We start from the raw sequence: 22,963 nt of genomic DNA, 5'->3' as shown, positions 1-22,963 counted from the left end.
TATATAAATAAAAAAATATATACAAAATGATATGTTGAGCTATAAGCTTATTATTTTAAAAATAAAAAAAAAAATTATCAAGACTACTGCAAAAATATTTATTACAGAAAATTCATTTGACTTAAAAATTATGTGACTTGTATAGAGATTTTTTATTTAAAAACAAAGTACTCATTAAAATGACATTTAATTATGAAGTACCATTATCACATTATTCTAATAAAAAAGTTTGATATATAAATTGGGCATGAATAGTATCTTCCATATATATATATATATAGGATCATTGCACTCACATTCATCAAGTAAGCTCTTGGAGAAAAAGAGAGAGAGAGAGAGAGAGGGAGAGATGGATTCAGTGGTGGTGAAGAGATCATCATCAGCTCCTTCTAATGGAGGAATGAATGACATGAGAGGAGTGATGATGGTGGTAGTGATAGTAGTGTTTGTGGGTTATCTCTTCTTATGGGTCATGACTCCAACTAATCTCTATAGGCAGACATGGTTGCCTAAGATCCGAGCTGACACCAATTCAACCTTCTTTGGAACACAAGGTTTGATTTCATATATCCATCTATCTATATGTATATATTTATTAGAAATACTTAACATGATATTTGTTTCATGAAGTCCAGGATCCAAATCTCGTCTTTCCTGTTATTTTTGTCATTGTGTACTCATTTTGTTGTCTCTATTCTCTCCATATGCGAAATAAGATTGCACGTGCAAAGAAATTGTTAGGTTGATATACACTGTTGTGTCCACGTCTTAATAAATTCAGTTTTTGAACCAATTGACTTTCAAAAAAAAAAAAAAAAAAATTTGTAACCCGAAAGTATATAATATGTATTTAAATATAAAGTGATGTAGACAGTCTGTAGTCAGTCTGTAGTCTTCTGGAGCAGTTTAGTTTCTGGATGAGTTGAAGTCAAGTCCAATCTCTTAGAATTCTGGGTCTGGGCTGCTAGCCTGCAGCTGCTAATCTGATTTGATCTGCTGGGTAGAACAGGGCTGCTGAGAAAGTTGATCTGAGCATCTTCTGGTATGCCCTCTGTTGTGTGTGAGTGGGTTGGTGCCTTGTCTTGGGACTGCTACTGGTGCAATCAGAGATTATGGAGGTTAATTAATGGAGTGCTTTGTTGGTCTGCCAAGGTTCAAAAATGCATCATTATTGGGTATTGGTTTTGGTCTTAGATTTGGGCTGCTAGCATGCTAACTGTGGAAGGTTTCTGATATGACAGTGGCTGGGGATGGACTGCTAGTGTATGGATGTTGTCTTTTTGTTTTTGTCTTGTTTTGTTCTGCTCTGTTTGTTGGTTTCTCACCATCTTGGAGTCTCGAGTGTGTGCTAGCAGATGATTGGGTGTGCGTTTAGGTGCCAACCTAGTTGGGATCCAAATGTTTCACTGTGATGCTTTTTGCACCCTCTTCTTTATTGATGTATCTTATCATACTTGTTAAGTTTTTCATCAATAAAGCTTTTCTTTTGCCGTTCAAAAAAAAAAAATTTAAAGTGATGTGAATTGAATGCTATTCAAAATTCTAGTGCCATTCATATGCCTTGCATAAGATGACTTTGTCCCCAAATCTTCTTATCTTCGTGACCGAAAACATCTATTTCCATTGAATTATGTCTTGAAATTATTGTATTTTGAGATTTCCAATAATCTAACTGTATGTCTTATAATAAGGTTTCGTTTGTTTTGACATAAAATATTTTCATTTTTCATTGTTTAGTTGAAAAAAAGCGAGTAAAATATTTTTGTATCATTTTCTTAAAAATGAGTTACCTTTAAAAGATTAGGTAAGTCAGTTTTTATAAGTTAATTTTTACTCACTATCTTTTCAATACATTTAGTCTTTCAAATAAATATTTTAACTCACTAAAAAGTCATAAATAACATTTTATTAAATCAAAGTTTATCTTTTAAATAATAAAATATTTTTATTCCAAGTGTCAACCAAACATCAAAAACAAAAATAAAAATAAAAATATTTATTCTATACAAAAATAATTTCCAAAAAATATATTTTTTATATAAAATATTTTACTTCAAAACAAACAGAACTTAAATATCTTTTACATCTTCCTTGTAAAATATTAACGTGCTAAAATCTCTATGTGACAGGTACAACAATTTTGCTATACACGTTCCCCATTCTCTTCATTGCTGTCTTGGGCTGTGTGTATCTCCACTCGGGCAAAAAATATGGTTCTAACAATATAGAAAGGTACATCTATAGAACTATTTTTAATGGCCTACTCTTTTTTTATTTTGGGTCATTTTTTTACTTCTCATCTTAAATTCTCCTTTGCAAATTTCAGAAATGGCGTGTACCCAATTTTATTATTTTTTTTTTTAAAATATATATATATATATATATGTTTAAACTTGATATGACATATATAACACCTTTTAAATTCTAGAAACTTTTTAAAATATTTTTTGGGTACATAGCATTATTACTATATGAATTATGATAATATTGAAAACCTCCTCAAAATTTATTAATTTATTATTATTATTTTTGGGAAATCAACAGCAATGGAAAAAAACATAAACTATCCATATGGAAGAGGCCAGTGATCATCAAAGGGCTAGGGATTGTTTCAAGAATAGAGCTAGCTTTCTTTGTGATGTTCATAGCTCTCTTGGTTTGGTCTTTCTCAACTTACTTGCGGGTCAGGTTTGCCAAGATCACCCCACAAACAGCAGCGGACAACGGCGAGAAAGTGTACGAAATTCTTAATTTATTGCACTAATTATACATACAAATAGAGATGCAAACAAATCGTAATGACCGGGATTAAACCCAATCATCCATTATATTTTCAGATCATTCTGTGTTTCTAGTATTGCTCTTACTTAAATTAGGCCTTACAAATTGAGGTGGTGGTAGTTGTTTTGGCTTGCAGGTGGGAATCGAAGTTGGAAACCACAGCTCTGACGCTAGGGGTCGTGGGAAACATATGTCTTGCATTTCTGTTTTTTCCGGTGAGCCGCTGCTCGGCAATGCTACCACTCTTCGGCCTCACCTCCGAGGCCAGTGTCAGGTATCATATATGGGTTGGTCACATTGCCATGACTCTCTTCACTGCTCATGGTGTTTGCTACTTCATCTATTGGTCTGTCACTCATCAATTATCTGAGGTAATTTAATTTTTAAAGTTTTTTTAATGCTTATTATTAAAATTTACCAATATTTATAAATGGGTTTATATCACTTTTATTTCTTAAATTATCACTATTTTCCCTATTTCATTTTTTTAGTTTTACTTCACGTGATCAAATTAAAGATGGTTGTACGAATCAGTAACAATTAAAACTTGATTTGAGACACAAAATTATTATTTGAATAGGTTAGTAACCGTTAAAGCTTGATTTGATCGGTAATATAACTAGTTTAAAATGAAAACAACTTTACTCAAGCAACCAACACTAATATACCAACAAATATATTTATTAGATACAAGCAAATATATATAGAAACTCATAAAAAAAGATATTGGATTCTCAAAGGGGATGTGAGCCCAACAGTAAACCCTACAATTGTGGGGTCTATATAATCCCTCTCATATAAAACAGACTGAAACTTATAGAAAGTGATGTGTTTGTCAAATTCTTGTCATTCTGGTTGAGCCCTCACTTGTTTCCCATGCAAAAAATTGGCTTGGTTGGTTTGGTTTAGTTTGACAATAACAACAAAAATAACATGTGAGGTTAGCTTTTGAGCCTTGACCTCTCTCAGTGTTGTTAGTAGGACCCACGTGAAGTGTTAGTGACATTTTGTACGGCAAGGCACTCTCAGTTTAATTCCATCCATCCATCCATTTTGGAACTGAATTGGGCCTAACATTCCTTGAGGCCCACCAGGGTCCATATAGTCAACTGGTTGTGTCTATCTTTCTGCAACCCCAACTGCTTCCGTCATGTACGTTTGCCGGATCAGGTTAGACAAAACTATGGTAAGGTCTTATTTGACATGTGTTAAAATAATAGTTATAATTATTTTATTTAAATTATATATTTTTTCATTATATCATTTTAAAGTTAATTAATATTTTATATATATATATATTTTTTTTTTGTAAAAAATCAAAAGATATATTAATCTAATACTTTTCAAACAATCCTTAAGATAGAATTGAGTAATAAGATTATGATAGTATTAACTTATTGAGATTAAAGTCTCATTTGGCGACTTATTTTTGGCAAAATAGACAAAAAGTATATTTTAAAAAATCACTAAAAAAAGTTAAAAACTAAGGCTAAGTTTGCAAATCTCCTACATTAGTCAAAAAGTCAAAAAATTACTAAAAAACCAAAAACCAAAGAACTATACCCAAAATTAAATATTCATTTTCTTTTCTACTTGTTGCTTGTTTTTTCATAAAAAATCAAAAAATCATTCCAAACATATTAATTTTTTTCACCTCATATTTTAACTAAAAAATCTAAAAAATTACTAAAATAGCTTATTTTCAAAACAACACTAAAAAGCCATTAAAAGAAAAAGTTAAACATCTCAATAATTCACAATTTTTTATACAATTAAAAAAAAAATCATTCCCAAAAATATTACTAGCTTTTTCTCTATCATAAAAAAGTCAAAAAGAAAAAAGGAAAAAAAGAAAAGAAAAGAAGAGAGACAGACGTATTAACATGTGCCCTAGGAATGTAATTAATAATTGTAACTATCTCCATTTGTATCGAAAATATAAAATATAAGTAGAAATACAGGAAATTCTATTTGCACACACTTTTTTTTATCTCTGTGTACATAATTTCTCAATGCACACCCTTATGAAATTGGTTTTATGTTTTTATTCTTAGTCCACACCTCACATGTTCCAATTATACCCTAAACTAACATCATTGTATAAGCACAACTCAAACCATTTGTTCCATAGAGAATGAATGGTGTAGACCCATTTTTTATTTTACCCACATTGAAAACACAACAATATCTTTCACAAGAAATCCCTCAGCAAATTGCTCATGAATCTTCAGATTATACAACAAACTACCTTCTTTGATTTCCAGTTACACCATCAAACTGATTCCTTCAATCAATAATCTAGTTAATATCGAAAAAGTCATTAATTGGCATTGAATTGTATTAGTATAGATCTTGAAACAATATCGTTTTTTTTTTTATCAAACTCCATCTCTTATTTTTCATAAACTCTCGTTTTTTTTAAGCAATTCGATTTTGCTTATTTGGTACTGGTTATCTGAATAAAAAAGGTTTATTCGATTTTTACTGAAACATGTAAAAAAATTCGGAACTTGGTTTCCGAAATAAATTCTTAAATTCAAAAGCTGAGTTCTAAATCCAAATTCGAAGCTTGATTCTCGAATAGAATTAATAATTTCGGCAGTTAATATCCGAAAAAGGTAACATGTTTCGGCATTGATTTACTGAATTAAAATCATGAAAAATATTTTGCACAAAAAAATTTGCATTTTCATAACTACTTTTGTTTTAATTAGGCATATTGTTATTTGAATTTGAATTTCTGTTGATTTGCAACTCTTTCATCACAAAAATCAAGAATTATGGTGGATTCTAAAGACAAAACGATATAATAAATGGAGTATAAACTTAAAGAGTAAAACAAACAATGAAAAAACTAGGGTTTATTTATTTTTAACTCAAAAGGTGTATATTGAAATTTTTTTTTTGTTCTTAAAAGATGTGTATAGAGAATATTTCTACATAATATTATGAGTGTTGCTGGATGTCTATTATGGTCATTTTTATTTAGGATATAATTTTTATTAATTTTTTTTATTTAAGTATGTGCCCTGAGTTAATTAGGTGTGTTGAAATAGAATTTCCCTAGAAATAGATATGGTAATTTTAAAAAACCAGACACTTTTCTACATGAACAAAACTACCCTCATTTTTGGAATAATGAAATTGACCTATTTATAATAGTCAATTATTTAATATATGTAGTGTCCGTTCAAATAAATAAAATCACTGTGTAATTAATCAAAATTTTAAAATAACATGTAAAATATAAAATAAAAATAAAACATGTAAAGTATCAAAATTAGAAGCTCCTACTGCATTATAAATTAAAAATAATAAAAATATAATAAAATAATAGTACCCTCTTAAATAAAAAACAAAAAAAATATTAACATTTTAGTATAAATGAAAAATAAATTTATAAATCACATACAATAATATTTTTTTTTATTAGAAATCTTATTTAAGTCGAAACAATAATGTTATAATATCAATAACGATAACAATAACAACAATAACAAGAAGAAAAATCAATCCATTGATACTATAATATGCCTACAAAAAATAAAAATAAAAATACATATCAATTTATTTTAAAAAATAATATATGAAATAAATAAAAATAATTATTTAGAATTATATAATCACCGTATATGTTGTAAATTGAAAAAAAAAATATATAAATATAATAAAATAAAATAATAGAAGGGAACTTAAAGGATGAAATTGAAGGAAACACAAAAAGGGATATTTTAGTCTCTATGTAAAAAAAAATTCTTTGATTCCAATAACTTTAAAGGCTTTTACGATTTTCTATACAAAATAGAATAGAATTAATTATACTTCATTTAATGCTTTATTAATGTATGCCCATATTAACAAAAGTCAAAAAAAAAAATTGATGGTACTACATGTACCAATTAGTGTACACATTAGTATACAAACTAGTATTATGATTTCATTAATTAGCCTATTTATTATACAAATTACAAATACCCACAACTTTTAAAATTATGCTACACCATCTGTTAGTACACTAGTGCATATACTAATTAGTACATATAGCATTATTCCAAAAAAATTACTTCCTAAACAATATGCCTAAATCCATGAAATTAGGTAAAAATGCTAATTAAATAAAAGGTCCCTCTATTATTTTTGTAAACTTGGGGCAAAACGGTCTTTTCACACTCAATCCATGGGATTGGGTTAGTAATCCTAGTCCTTCCATGGGTGGAAAATTTAGCCAAAACTCCTTCATTTGACTCTTATTTGATGAAAATGGCAGTCCGATTTATTTATTTATTTATTTTTAAGCATTTCATAATCAATATTGATCTTATTTGATAGATCTTAATCAAAGGATTCTAAAAATATTAATTTTTATTAAAAACTAATGTCTATATCAAAAGTTATATTATTTTAAAATTTAATATTTTGGTAATAGTAATACATATTGGACTTTTCAAAGAAAACTTTTTTGGGCTTGTCAACGTTAAAGTTTTATTATGAGGGAGTTTTCACCAAATCTCCCAATACTAATCCCACCATGTGGGGGGATTCATAAGATTGTTTGGCACAACTTAAATGAACTGCTTATAACTTGTTTTAATTTGGAAATCTACGTTAGATTATTTAGTGTAATTTTCACTTATAACTTATTGAACATAAATAACTTAAATAAGTTCAAAAAAAACTTGATTATCTAAAAACTATAGAGGAAGGAATGATACTTTTGACTTCTGTTTTTTGATTATCAATTTTTAACTTATAATAAATTTTACAAAACAAGCCCATAGTATTATGGGACTACTAGTCCCATTTTGCCAACTAAACATGATTTATGGGTGGCCCATAGAATTGCTAATTCAATCACATTATCAATGGAGCCAAACAAACATGGCATCTTACTTTAGAAATTGGGCCATAAAATCACTATACAAAGTTCACCAAAAATAAAATTAAAATTAAATATTTGAAAAAAAAAAAGAAAATCAAAAAAATTTCAAAAATTAAATCAAACTTTTAGAACTAATACAATTTGAATCAAAGAAGTCATCCACTTCACTTGTCTATTGTTTTTGTTTTTGTTTTTGTTTTTCAGATGCTGAAGTGGGACAAAACTGGTGTATCAAATGTAGCAGGGGAGATGGCTCTGTTATGTGGACTAGTCATGTGGGTGACAACCTTGCCAAAAATTAGGAAAAAGATGTTTGAGCTCTTCTTCTACACTCACCACCTCTACATCCTCTTCATCTTCTTCTTCATACTCCATGTTGGCATCTCTTACTCTTGCATGATGCTCCCTGGTCTTTACCTCTTCTTCATCGATCGCTTCTTGCGATTCTTGCAATCGCGAAGAGGGGTACGTTTAGTTTTTGCTCGAGTTTTGCCATGCGAAACTCTAGAGCTCAACTTCTCCAAGAGCCGAGGTAAAGACAGTAAGCTTTTCAAATAAAAAACACATATATAGTTTATAAATTTCTTTCTTTGAAATTTTGATTTGAATTAAATTGGTCTACTTTTAAATATAGTGTCTAAATCATTAATGAAATGATAATATGATACACTCAGATTAAAGTATGTGTTCTGTGTTTTTTTAGCCTCTAAATTTTATTTTTTTTCAATTTATCAATTTCAATAATGATGAAGAAGCATAATACTATGTGTTTAGGGATTAAATAGACAAAATTTAAAAAAATTGGGACCAAAGCATACTTAACGACCATATGTTTATTTTATTATTATTTCGCTAATAATTTAGGATGTTTGAAATTAGACCAATTTGACTCAAATTGAAAAAAGAGTAATACAAAATGCTACTTTAAAAAACAATACACACATATATTTTTTATTACTATTTCATTGATAATTTAGATTGTCATATAACATTGGATCAATTTGACTCAAATTAAATACTTTAAGATAAAACTTAGATGATTAAGGTGATAGTGTATTTTATCCATGCTTTGGGCTAATCAAAAACTGTATTTAAATGCATAAGTATATGACTTGATAAAATTAATTATCAACACCTTATAAAAAAGGGTCTCTACTCCCTGTCTCTCAACTCGCTTCTCTATCCCTCTAATTTAGTTTCTTATTTTTTCCAAAAAATCAGGCTTGAGTTATACTCCAACAAGCATTGTGTTCATAAATGTGCCTAGCATTTCCAAGTTGCAGTGGCATCCTTTTACAATTAGTTCAAGCAGTAATTTGGAGAGTGAGAAGCTTAGTGTAATAATCAGAGGTGAAGGAAGTTGGTCTAGGAAGCTTTACCAAATGGTTTCATCACCTTCTTCTTCTCTCGATCACCTTGATGTCTCCATTGAAGGACCTTATGGACCTTTCTCAACTGATTTCCTAAGGTATGTCTATGCTATAGATACAAGTCATGTACATATACACATTTGATCTCAGTCCCATTAGGTGCAGGTTCTTGTTAACAGAAAGTTGATTATCAAAAAATAGAAATTAAAATCATTCTTCTACCTACTGCTCAATAATTAGTTTTTTTAGCTTATTTAAGTTATCGTTTTCTAATAAGCTTAAAACAAAAGGTTACATCGAATATTTTGATACAATTCTCAAAATAAAAAAGTCAGAAGGAACCCCGATAAGATGCATCAAATGAAACCTCTAGATTTATTTGATGTAGTTTATTCTAAACTAAAAATTGAAAATCAACAAGCACAATTCCCTCTGTTTCAAAATAATATGTTTTTTATTTTTTAGCTTATTAAATTACTTTTACCACATAAGCAATAAACAAAAATTACACCAAACGTCTAACACAAAAGCCTAATATATATATATATATATAAGCAACTCATTAAAACTGTAGCAACACCACCTCTATATGTTTTGTATTGGCGTGTAGATAAATAATGTTATACATAGTTTTTTTACGAAAAAAACTTTATATAAAATGATGCATCCTTATGTAATCCTTGAATTTCAAGCCAAAATATTCATAATTATGACTCAAAATTATAACAATGTCAGCATCACCTCACTATGTATATATTTTTATAGATAAAATTTATAATTGTAAATCATTTTTCTTGATGTATTGATAAAAATGCAGGCATGACACACTAGTGATGGTGAGTGGAGGCAGTGGCATCACCCCATTCATCTCAGTCATCAGAGAGCTCATCTTCACGTGCGAAACACTCAAACTCAAGACTCCAAAGCTTCTTCTCATCACTTCATTCAAAAACTCCTCAGACCTCACCATGCTAGACCTCCTCCTCCCCATCTCCGGCACGCCATCCAAATACTCCAACTTCGATCTCCAAATTGATGCCTACGTGACACGAGAGAAAGAAGCGACTAGGATGAACCAAAAGCTCGTCCGAACAGTATGGTTCAAGCCTAGAGCCTCAGATTCACCTATCTCTCCAATTCTTGGCCAAAACAGTTGGATTTGGCTCGGTGTTATTGTGTCCTCTTCATTCATCATGTTCCTCCTCTTGATGGGTGTTTTGACCCGGTATTACATATACCCGATTGATCATAACACCAATAAAGTGTATTCATACTCATCAAGAGCTCTTTTGAACATGTTGCTCATATGCATCTGCATAGCTATCACTGCTAGTGCAGCTTTTTACTGGAACAAGAAACAAGGTATTGGGGAGACAAACCAAGTTCAGAGCATGGAAGGGGCGACACCGGTGGCATCACCGAATTCGTGGTTCTATAATGCGGATAGAGAATTGGAAAGCCTGCCACAAGAGTCAGTTTTTCAATCTACGAAAGTGCATTATGGCGAAAGGCCTGACCTAAAGAGTAAGTCATTCTTTGTCACAACAATTTGGTTGCTATTTATGGTTTTAAATACCAGCCAAAATGTGCTATATTGGCTGGTGTGTATCCGGTTTTGGCATCTCAATATCGACATACAAGTGAGAATGAAAATTACATATATGAGCTGATTTGCGGTACGCATATCACTTATAGCCAATTCACCCCTAATCGGTGTTCATAGTCATGGTTTTAAATCACGGTATTGGAACATGTAATGGTATCAATGGTGACGTACCGATATCGGGATATCGGGTGATATGTATCGAAAATTGAGTGTCACAGTCATGAAATTTTAAAAATTATTAACAGAGTGTAACAAGGTGTATTGGCCTATAACGGGATATAGCCAATTTGGCAACTACAAAAAACTTTTTTGCCTATCATGATTTTTAAAAATTCATAGCCACATCATCCAATTCCCAATTTGTATCTTACTCCTAATACAATTATACTGTGACTGATACTAATTATTCTCCCGATATTGCTATCTAAAAGCTTACTCCTATTAGTTTTTTTATATGGGATTGGTCTTAACAACAATGTTGTTGCAGGAATATTGTTCGAGCGCAAAGAATCAAGCGTCGGAGTGCTTGTTTGCGGCCCCAAGAAGATGAGACATGAGGTTGCAAGCATATGTTCGTCAGGCTTGGCAGATAACCTGCATTTTGAGTCCATCAGCTTCAGTTGGTAAGTTTACTCATGTGCAAAGCAGGGTTGTAGTACTTGAGAGTGAAATTTAAGAGTTTGGACCCAAAAAAACTGTTTTGTTGCATTGTTGTTTGCCTTTTTTTTTTTTCTTCTTTTTCTTCAATTGTGAGTTTGAAATGTAAGTGTAAAGAGGAAGCCAACTCTTCCTTTCTTTGAATATGGAACATAAATAACAGGCTTCTGTAGAAAATTTCAAGGAAAAGCTTCATTTAAATTACAGCTAAACAAACCATGTTGTAGAGAAATAGCTCGAGCTTGACTCGTTCATAATTTGTTAGTACAACTATACTGGAATGCATCATGTACAACAATACATAAATTATTTCTGCTACATATATATACACATAAATATTTACAACAATTAGTATATATATACACACATATAAATACAAATTTGCAATTATTATGTATATATTTGTATGTTTTTCTTACAATGTCAGGACTACTCCATCACTAAGTTTGTTGAGTACCCAAAAAAAATGGAGTTACAAAACTTAAAGTTGTATTTGGATCATGAATTGAATTTGGGTAGAGAGGTAAAGGGAAAATGTGGGTTAAATATATTTATATTTCATTCATATTTCACGCACCTTTTCCCTTTTTTCTTTTCCTTTTCCTTTCTCTTTTCATATCTCTATCCAGATCCATAATCTAAATACAGCCGAGCTGATCATAATTCATAGTAGTGAAAAGAATTTACAGCTTCAAAACTACTAATACAAAAAGTGTAATCGAAATTAGATAAATAATCGCCTCAGGCACTTATGCTGTGTTTAGATCTTCAATTTCATGAAAAAAACGAACAGGGAAAGAGAATTTGTAAAATACACAACATAAACATTAAAAGAAGTGGCAAACTAAAGTGTGAAAACAAAATCAGTGACTAAGCTTAAAAATTCAGAAAATTTTGCAATCTATTTACTTTTTTTAAAAACAAAAAAAAATATACCACACAAGTTTTTGCTTCCAGTTTCCACAAAAAAATGAAAATAAAAATGAAAACAAAAATGAAAAACAAGAAACAGAAGCATTGTCAAACAGCACCTAGCTAAGCTCACACCCTCAAAAACTATTCAAGCTTCGTAGATCTAGTGTTTCACTTACTGATCATATCTTCCATGGTGCTACCCAGTGTACCACCATGTTGCTTGGTTATCTGGACTGCCTACAGGAGAATATCTTGCTCCGATGAGGAAAGCTACTCTTCTTTGCTCTGAAAAATATAAATGGTTGGTACATAAATATTTTAAGAACTTGTTTTAAAAGCAAGTAAAGAGGGTTGGCCAAGGTGATTGTTACAGGAGGAAGTGGCCGAAGATTGTTGGTGGTTATAAATCATAACTTTTGCAGTAAAGATGCATAAAGTCTCATCTATATCACAAAACTAGACTGCTATTTGAATCTTGATGCATAGAGTACTTTTTTTTATTGATAATAAAATTTCATTAAAGACAGCAGTAACGGAATACCATCCTATAGAAAAAAGAAGCAAAAAAACAACAAAATATCTACAGACCTTCATGTGTATAAAAGACTCGAAAAAATCTAAAAATTGGTCAGGATAATGGTTAAAAACTCCCAATTCTCAATTATATAAAAGTACTTACAAATGTATTTTGGAAGGCTATATAAACTCACAAAGGAACCTCTATAGCGTCCGTTCATTCCACACTTTACCAAGCCATATTGCCAAGGTTCTAAATCGCGATATCGAGTAATATAACGGTATCGATCGCGAAGTATTGATATCGGTAGTATCGATCGGTATATATCGGGAATCAGGTGTCGCGGCGGTGAAATTTTAGAAATCATTTCACAAGTTTTTCAGCTTTTTCTTTCCCGTACCGATCCGAACCGGTGAGTATCAGCCCGTCGCGGCTTGTGTAACGGTTACAGACCGATACGTACTGGGACTCGGCCGATACTCCTGCGATTTTCAATCTCAGTGGTATACCGGCCTATATCCGTCGCGGTATTTAGAACTATACATATTGCTAAAAAATCATATGGCTCCAACCTTTCACATTGCTTGCTTTCTATTTAATTCAAAGAACTTTTTGTTATATGAACAAGTGCGTTGTGCATGCACTACAAAAAAATACTTTTGACGACTAATTTTTTAGTCGCCAAAAGTATTGATTTTAGTCACCAAAAAACTTTGCCAACCAAAAATTTTGGTCGCTGGCTTTGTCGCGGATACATCATTGCCGAAGGTATTGGTGACTAAAAAAATTTAGTCGCCAAAAGTCCTGCAAAATGCCAACTAATATTTTAGTAGGCAAAAGTAACAGGTATTAGCGACTAAAAGTGGCTTCGCTAATGACTGACATTGGCGACTAACATATTAGTCGCCCAAAGGGTACATCAATTTGTTTAACTCACATCTTCAGCTACTAAATGTTTAGTCGCAGAAAGGTTGATTGTTGTTTAGCTACTACACAGGTTAGTTGCCTATGATTTTTAATTATGTTTTGGCGACTAAATATTTAGTCGCCAAAAGTGTTTTGAGTTTTAGCTACTAAACAATTAGTTGCCAAAACTATTTTTGATTCGTTTTGGCTACTAAATATTTAGTCGCCAAAAGTGTTTTTCGTTTTAGGTACTAAACAATTAGGCGCCAAAACTGCTTTCGATTCATTTTGACTACTAAATATTTAGTCGCCAAAAGATTTATTTCTTTTTGGCTGCCAATTGTTTTGCCACCAAAAACATCATTTTATATATATATATATATATTTTTTTTTTTTTTTCATTTTAATAAATTTTTTCACAGCCTGTATGTATCCACCGCAACTTGTAATAGGTATACAACCTATATATATTATCACCTATTCCGTAATGCATGTTTCACTTACAACCATTAAACAAAAAAGAACACCTTCTAATGCAAACTTATATACAAACCAACTATATATATTCCAATTACCAATAATAACATCATGCATTCCAAATACGTTACCAAAACATTGTCCTTTATACACAAAACATTTTTACTATACTATGCATTGTAATGACCATTTGGCATGGTACAAATTACCATGGTAATATGTACCACGACAAAAGGTAATCTATATATACCACTAGAGCAATTAATACAGGTTCCAAAAATACTATGTACCCCGCCAAAAATTATATGTACGATGCATCCAAATTCCACACAAAAAGTAGAGGACGACAAAAAACTTCCTAAATTTGCAAAACTGTGAATTATCTTTCGGGCAAAAAAATAGAAGATCCACATGTCAATGCAAAAAGCCATCTACATAACAAAAATTACACCCATTAGTTCCATTGTAAACAAAATGTTACAGCTATCTACAAAACACAAATTGCAAGGATGTCAATTGTAATTGAAATTGTATTTAAATATAGTTTGAATTTAGGAAGTGATGGTTAAAATTTTTTAACTGTTCAAACTAGGACACATAAAATGAGATGGAGACAGGATTATAAAATTTTAATTATCAGTTTACAGCATTTCTCATTTCAGCTTTCGCCATCATATGTGCACACTCCTTTCACACTCCAGCCCTAACATGGTGCTCACTTGGTCTTATAGAAAATTTAGGATCTAAATCTTCACAATGACAATATGTGAAATTGTGGAAAGGTATGTACTGTGTACAATATTGTACTAGAATAAATCTCAATGCACTTGGAAACTCAATGCAAAGGTATGTACTGTGTAATATTTACGTTGGCTTATAGAACAAAGTCTACTTAAATGTGTTGGTATTGTCAAAATCTTGGCAATCATGATCGAAAGTCACACATAGGTTACAATTCAGATGGTTTCGGTTGAGTTAAGAGTTTATTCAAGTTCAGTCTAAAGTGTAAAGAAATTTCCCAAGTCAGGCATGAGCCCCAAGTCAAGTTTAGTCTAAAGTGTAAACATATATATATTTTATTTATAAATGTACATATATAGAGATGCTTATAGAACATATATATATATATATATATATATTTATAAGCTTTCTGGCTTTTGTCACGCCAACTCCCAACATACGCGTGCTAATTACGTCTCATCTGACCCCACAAATCCTATTTGACATGAAGAAGCTACCCGTGCCATCCCTACAATTGTCCGGGGGCTGCTTTCAATTTTCGGCCCTGCAAGGCCTTTTTCGGCTAAGTTTATGGCATTTTTCATGCCAACTCTCAACATACACGTGCTAATTACAACCCGTCTATCCCCACAGGTCCTATTTGACACGAGGAAGCTAGCCATGCCATCCCTACAGTGGTTTGGGGGCTGCTTTTAATTTTCGGCCCTTGAAGGCCATTTTCAGCTAAGTTTATGGCGTTTTTCACGCCAACTCCCAAAGTACACATGCTAATTACGTCCCGTCTGTCCCCACAGGTCCTATTTGACACGAGGAAGCTACCTGTGCCATCCGTACAGTGGTTCGGGGGCTGCTTTCAATTTTCGGCCCTCTAAGGCCTTTTTCGGCTAAGTTTATGGCTTTTTCATGCCAACTCCCCACGTACACGTGCTAATTACATCTCGTCTGTCCCCATAGGTCATATTTGACCCAAGGAAGCTACCTGTGCCATCCTTACAGTGGTTCGGGGGGCTGCTTTCAATTTTTTGCCATTGAAGGCCTTTTTCGACTAAGTTTATGGTGTTTACCACGCCAACTCCCAACGTACACATGCTAATTACATCCTATCTATCCCCACAAGTCCTATTTGACACAAGAAAGCTACCCTTGCCATCCGTACAGTGGTTCGGGGGCTGCTTTCAATTTTCGGCCCTCGAAGGCTTTTTTTCGGTTAAGTTTATGGCGTTTTTCACACCAACTCCCAACGTACACATGCTAGTAACGTCCTGTCTGTCCCCTCAGGTCTTATTTGACGCAAGGAAGCTATCCGTGCCATCCATATAGTGGCTTGGGGACTGCTTTCAATTTTCGACCCTCGAAGGCCTTTTTCGACTATGTTTATGGCATTTTTCACGCCAACTCCCAACGTACACGTGCTAATTACATCCTGTCTGTCCCCACAGGTCCTATTTGACACAAGGAAGCTACCCGTGCCAACTGTACAGTGGTTTAGGGGCTGCTTTCAATTTTCGGCCCTGGAAGGAGTTTTTCAATTAAGTTTATGGCGTTTACCACGCCAACTCCCAACGTACACGTCCTAATTATGTCTCATCTATCCCCACAGGTCTTATTTGACGCAAGGAAACTACCCGTGCCATCCAAACAGTGGTTTGGGGCTGCTTTCAATTTTTAGCCCTTGAAGACCTTTTTTCGACTAAGTTTATGGCGTTTTTCACGCCAACTCCCAATGTACACGTGAAAATTATATCTTGTCTGTCCCCACATGTCCTATTTGATGTGAGGAAGCTACCCGTGCCATCTGTACAGTGGGTCGGGGGCTGCTTTCAATTTCTAGCCCTCGAAGGCTTTTTTCAGCTAAGTTTATGGCATTTTTCACTCCAACTCCCAACGTACACGTGCTAATTATGTCCCATCTATCCCCACAAGTCCTATTTAACACAAGGAACCTACCTGTGTCATTCCTACAGTGGTTTGAGGACTACTTTCAATTTTCAGCCCTCGAAGACCTTTTTCAGCTAAGTTTATGGCATTTTTCACGCCAACTCCCAACGTACATGTGCTAATTATGTCTCATCTATCATAACAGGTCCTATTTCACACAAGGAAGCTACCGGTGCCATCCCCACAGTGGTTCGGGGCTTGCTTTCAATTTTTGGCCCTCGAAGGCCTTTTTGGGCTAAGTTTATGTCATTTACCACGCCAACTCCCAACGTACACGTGCTAATTACGTCTCGTCTATCCCCATAGGTCCTATTTGACACAAGGAAGCTACCCGTGCCATCCGAACAGTGGTTTGGGGGCTGCTTTCAATTTTCAGCCCTCGAAAGGCCTTTTTTCGACTAAGTTTATGGCGTTTTTCACGCAACTCCCAACATACACGTGAAAATTACATCCTGTCTGTCCCCACAGGTCCTATTTGATGTGAGGAAGCTACCTGTGCCATCCGTACAGTGGTTCGGGGGTTGCTTTCAATTTTCAACCCTGGAAGGCTTTTTTCGGCTAAGGTTATGGCGTTTTTCACGCCAACTCCCAACGTACACGTGCTAATTACATCCTGTCTATCTTAACAGGTCCTATTTGACATAAGGAAGCTACCTGTGCCATCCCTACAGTGGTTCGGGGGCTGCTTTCAATTTTCGGCACTCGAAGGCCTTTTTCGGCGAAGTTTATGACATTTTTCATGCCAACTCCCAACGTACACATGCTAATTACGTCCTGTCTATCCCCACAGGTCCTATTTGACACAAGGAAGCTACCCATGCCATCTGTACAGTGGTTCGGGGGCTGCTTTCAATTTTCAGCCCTCGAAGGCCTTTTTGGGCTAAGTTTATGTCGTTTACCACGCCAACTCCCAACGTACACGTGCTAATTACGTCTCATATATCCCCACAGGTCCTATTTGACACAAGGAAGCTACCCATGCCATCCGAACAGTGGTTCGGGGGTTGCTTTCAATTTTTGGGCCTCAAATGCCTTTTTTCGACTAAGTTTATGGTGTTTTTCACGCCAACTCCTAACGTACACGTGCTAATTATGTCTCGTCTATCCCCACAGGTCCTATTTGACACGAGAAAGCTACCAGTGGCATCCCTACAGTGGTTCGGGGGCTGCTTTCAATTTTCGGCCGTCGAAGGCCTTTTTCGGCTAAGTTTATGGCACTTTTCACACTAACTCCCAATGTACACGTGCTAATTACATCCCATCTATCCCCACAGGTCCTATTTGATACAAGGAAGCTACTTGTGCCATCCCTACAGTGGTTCTGGGGCTGCTTTGAATTTTCAGCCCTCGAAGGCCTTTTTTCGGCTAAGTTTATGGCATTTACCATGCCAACTCCCAACGTACCCATGCTAATTACGTCCCATCTATCCCCACAGGTCCTATTTGACACAAGGAAGCTATCTGTGCCATCCCTACAGTGATTCGGGGGCTGTTTTCAATTTTCGGCCCTCGAAGGCCTTTTTCAGCTAAGTTTATGGCGTTTTTCATGCCAACTCCCAACGTGCACATGCTAATTACGTCCTGTCTGTCCCCACAGGTCCTATTTGACACAAGAAAGCTACCCGTGCCATCCGTATAGTGGTTCAGGGGCTGCTTTCAATTTTCGGCTCTCGAAGGCCTTCTTTGACTAAGTTTATAGCATTTTGGTAAGACAACAAATAACATAGGAGATCTAATATTAACTGAACTAATATATTTTTCCAATGTGACAATAATGAAGCTCATAATTGTCCAACGGATTCAACATGGTTGATAGGGGGAAAAAGATCCAGAATTATGTTGATTACAACCCAAATAAAATCATGATTTAATGTTGAAAACTCCTAATGCACAATGTGGCTTTCATTAATTTATTTCACGTAATAGCATCCTTTTTAGGCAACAAAAATTACAATTTTATAGTGGAATTATTGAGACATGGCAAACAAAATACTTGTGAAATGTAAATATTGTTAAACAATTGGGTATATAACAACTATAATTGTTGTTCAGTAACAAATCCCAAAACTCTAGAAACAATGACTAGGTTCATTGTACATAGAAGCGTTAAAAAAATATATACCGATTAACTCGACTAAAACCTATTGAATGTTTCTAACTTAAAAATTCAAATAACATTTTTGTTTTCTAAAAAATCAGTTTTTAGTTTGGTTTTATTGTCAACACTAAAACCGACCAATTCCTTTTTGTACCTTGAAGAAGTATTGGCGGGGAGAGGAATATCACATCACACTGTAAGAAGGTAAGTAGGAAGTAGGTGTTGGGCAGATTGCCTTAACTTTTTGTATTCGAAATCAGAATGCCAAAATGCCCCAACGCCATGAGTGCAATTTACACAACATACCCTTCAATATGAATAACTAGGACAACCCAAGCAGTACCCTGTTTGGGTAAAAAATACTCTAAAGGTGTCAGCAAAATAATGCAAGTACTAATTTCTCTCTTCATTAAGTGCTCTCAATTTGCATTCTATCTTCACAGCTCTTCTCTCTCTCAAACTCATCACTATGAACCAATAATGGCTTGCATGCACATTAGACTAGTCCAGTTGTACTAGGTATATTGTAGTAATTGTAAATTCATTCCAAGTTCACTTGGTTTATTCAATTAGTCTTAAATCTGAAATGACATTTAATTGGATGGGGCTCCTAATATAGTAACTGCCCTCATATTCATAGGCTCATCGTACCCAATTTTGGGAAACTTAATATTTCATTGAAATCATGTAGTTACCTTATGGAAATTAGATTACGGTCCTTTGTGTAATGTATCGAAACACCAGGTCGTCTGCTGTAAAGTCTACTCACATTTTGCCTCAAAACCTATTTGAAGCACATAACAAAAAAAAAAAAAAAAAAAATTGCATAGCAACTTTAGAAAACAATTCTATGTCAATATGATCCATATTTTTGTAGAAGTTGCAGTAGCTTATCAATAAAATTTTGTTTACCGAATAGTAGGATGACCATCTGAACCCTGCAAGAGGGTTGTGAGCCGTGACATCACGTTATGCAGATGATTGAGTTGTACTTGTTGTGCCTCCCATGTTTTTTTTTTTTCTTCATTGACTTGTTTGATCAACTGCTCTCTTTCCCTCATAATTTCCTCCTGATCTCTTTGGTGCTCCTCTTTCTCCTTGAGCAACTTCTCATGATCTCTTTGGCGCTCCTCTTTCTCCTTCAATAGCTCCTCGTGATCTCTTTTGTGCTCCTCTTTCTCCTTCAACAACTCCTCGTGATCTCTTTGATGCTCCTCACGAAGAACCTCCAGTTCCGCTCTCATTGACTCCATATGTTTATCACGTACTTGTGCCGCACTAGAAGCTGTGGAAGAGGGTTGTGGGCCTATCCCACGTCCACACAAGTAATTTTTTTTGCCCTGACCACTTGCCTTGATAGTTCTTCGTGGGTTAATGGCAACCCTGCATCAGTGGCTACCACTTGTAGATTCACCATATCATTCTGTCATGGCAAAAAAATAATAAAGTCAAGATAGTAGAAGGAATTTAAAACAGCTTTACTAATTGATATGCAACACAATTGGTTTCAACATTCAATACTCACATGTAGCTCACCACATTTGGGGTCAATCCAATCTCCCGTCTTCTTGGACTTGTGTGATTTCTTATAAAATTCAGGAAAATCTATATCTCCATGCTCATTTTCCTATTAGGTTTGAAAAAAATTCCATTGACGAATTAGTACATGGTAATATTCAAAATCAAGAAGAATCAATCATCCATTACATTACTAAATTAACTTCTCACCATAAGTGACATTGCTATAGGAAATGATCGCGATCCACTTGTATGATTATAGGGGAGCATACCCCTATTTGTTGCTTTAGAGCGTTTCTTAAAAAAAAAAGAATTAGTGAAGAATTTTTACATATTAACACATAAATTATTTCTAATTAATTTGTTACCAAGTGAGATTCGTCTTTCCAAACAACATCAATTAGATATTTCCAGTCCTCCAAGCTCACTCAACTAGGCGGATGACTACAGGGGTCATCAACACCCTTTTCCTCAAGTTCAAGGAACTCTTGCTTTAGATTGTACCTCCAATCCTTGTATAGCAAATATGCCTTTCTATCGAGGATTTGTTGTGCTTGTTCATCATTATCAAAATCATCGCCGATAACAAACTTGTCCTACAAACATAATAAGAGAATTAGTACATCAATTAATTTAAGCAATTACAAACAACATAATAAAGACATTATGGCAAGATGAATCTTATACTAGCACCGCTTGGACGACCGCATCTTTGGTACTTTGATCGATTTTTCTCCATGACTTCACGCTCTAAAGAGGGCACAACCGTCTAATTTGCAATCCCCACTCATTCGTCGCTGGGGTGGCATTCCCTCCTGTAATTGCGTTCAACACCCGATTAACATAGACATGTAATTCATCTCATTTTTTCCTAGCTATTTTTTTCTGCACTCCTTTGCCTAATGTAGGTCATCGTACACAAGTTGACCTTGTTCACCCCGGTACAAAAGGGGAAGGAAGTCACAAATTACAAACATTGCAAAAAAAAAAAAAGTGCTGATTGTGGATCCTATTAGTTTTGTTGCTGCCTACTGTTGTTGCCTGTTACTGTTTGGCAGCATAAAGTTTTGGTAAATTATGCTACAACTTGGATTTCATTGCTATCGATGCAGCTGGGGCAACATTCAATTGGTTGTTGCTCCTGTTGTAGCTGATTTGAAGCTTGTTTATCTCATATTTTCTTTGTTGTGTAAGTGTCCTTGTTATGTGTAAAGTAATGTTTGTTTGTTTTTTTTCTTTGTTTTTCTTTGTCTTTATGGGGTTTTCATTGCCTTACTTTATGACTTATGCACCCAAAAAAAAAAAAAAAATTTAAATAACTAAGTTCAATGCTCTTACCCACGCCACCTGGCTGCATCTCCTCGACCACTGTTTGTGTATCATCTGGTGACTGCGTCTCATCAGAGAATGTCAGTGGGGTACCAATCTCCTGTGGACATGCTTCAGAGGCTGATAATATGTTGCCACTTGTTGCTCTCTTCCGCCGCCCCGTCTTGATTCCAGGAACCATGGTACCTACATTAAGTAACAAACATACATAAATAATAAACGTCACATACATTAGTAGTGTAACTGCTGCAATTGCTAATAATGTTTAGTAGAGCCTCTGTGTTCAATAACATAACATCGAAAATAATAACACTAGTAAATTGCATCTACTTTGGCATTCTAATAACCAACCAAATTATTGAACCATCCACGTCTCCAAGCAACACAAAATGTTTTAGTAGATCAATTTCCTCAATAATGACACAACATGTCAAAGTTCAATAATAAATTGCTCGTTAATCATGACTTTGTTCACTCATATATCTTGTACCAGCTATGCTTAAAAATAGGGGGACCTACACACCAGTGGTGTGTCAGAAAAAATATTATAACAAAGTGATAAACTTCATAAATGTTAATAATTAAAATCATAAAATTTTTCACTATTTTGTAATAATTTTTGAAAACACCTCCTCAATAGTAATTTTCCCTTACAAATAAAACAAACAGATCACCCATCTGCCAAAAAAAACAGAGTTTATATATTCAATAAATTCAACATATTAAGCCAATCTTGATTTAAAACCAGCAAGTTACTGCCTTCTGGTCTATGCCGCATGTCCATCTAACAACCTCTACACAGGAAAAAAAATTAATTTGTGCTTTCACATTTCAAAAACCAGCAAGATTCATAGAAAGGCCATGAGAATCTAAAACCAGCAAGATTAAACAAATTCAACATATTAATTTGTGCTTTCTCATTTCTCAAAATGTTTTGTCAATTTGAAAAAAAAATTAATCGTAAGAAAATCATGATTCCCACATATTAAAAGAATGGTTATTAAAAGGAAATCTTGCAGCGATTAGCACAGATTAGTCACACATAGTTAGATTAGCACAAATTAGCCCAAATAGTCATAACAATCTTGTAGCGGCACCCAAAAACAGGGCCTAAGCGTTTAAAATAACCAACACAAAAATAACAAAACAGCAGCACCTAAGCGTAGCAGTCAAGCATGAATACAAACAGATTAACAACCAACACAACATGAATAACAACCAAACAGATTAA

General features: G+C 34.0%; 1 protein-coding gene across 1 annotated transcript; it reads left to right on the top strand.

Moving 5' to 3' along the window:
- The first annotated feature begins 261 nt into the window (after positions 1-261).
- Positions 262-11,482, top strand: LOC114281916 (ferric reduction oxidase 2). The gene is made up of 8 exons (XM_028224504.2): positions 262-554; positions 2,130-2,232; positions 2,545-2,736; positions 2,918-3,152; positions 7,865-8,192; positions 8,882-9,128; positions 9,848-10,554; positions 11,124-11,482. The coding sequence occupies exons 1-8, from the start codon at positions 350-352 to the stop codon at positions 11,261-11,263; spliced, it is 2,157 nt and encodes a 718-aa protein (XP_028080305.2). The 5' UTR covers positions 262-349; the 3' UTR covers positions 11,264-11,482.
- The last annotated feature ends 11,481 nt before the right edge of the window (positions 11,483-22,963 follow it).

Source organism: Camellia sinensis, chromosome 5 (genome assembly GCF_055761805.1).
Source record: "Camellia sinensis isolate YWXY chromosome 5, ASM5576180v1, whole genome shotgun sequence".
NCBI classification, from domain to species: domain Eukaryota; kingdom Viridiplantae; phylum Streptophyta; class Magnoliopsida; order Ericales; family Theaceae; genus Camellia; species Camellia sinensis.
Note: the sequence above shows the minus strand (reverse complement) of the source record. Positions and strands in the feature narration are given on the sequence as shown.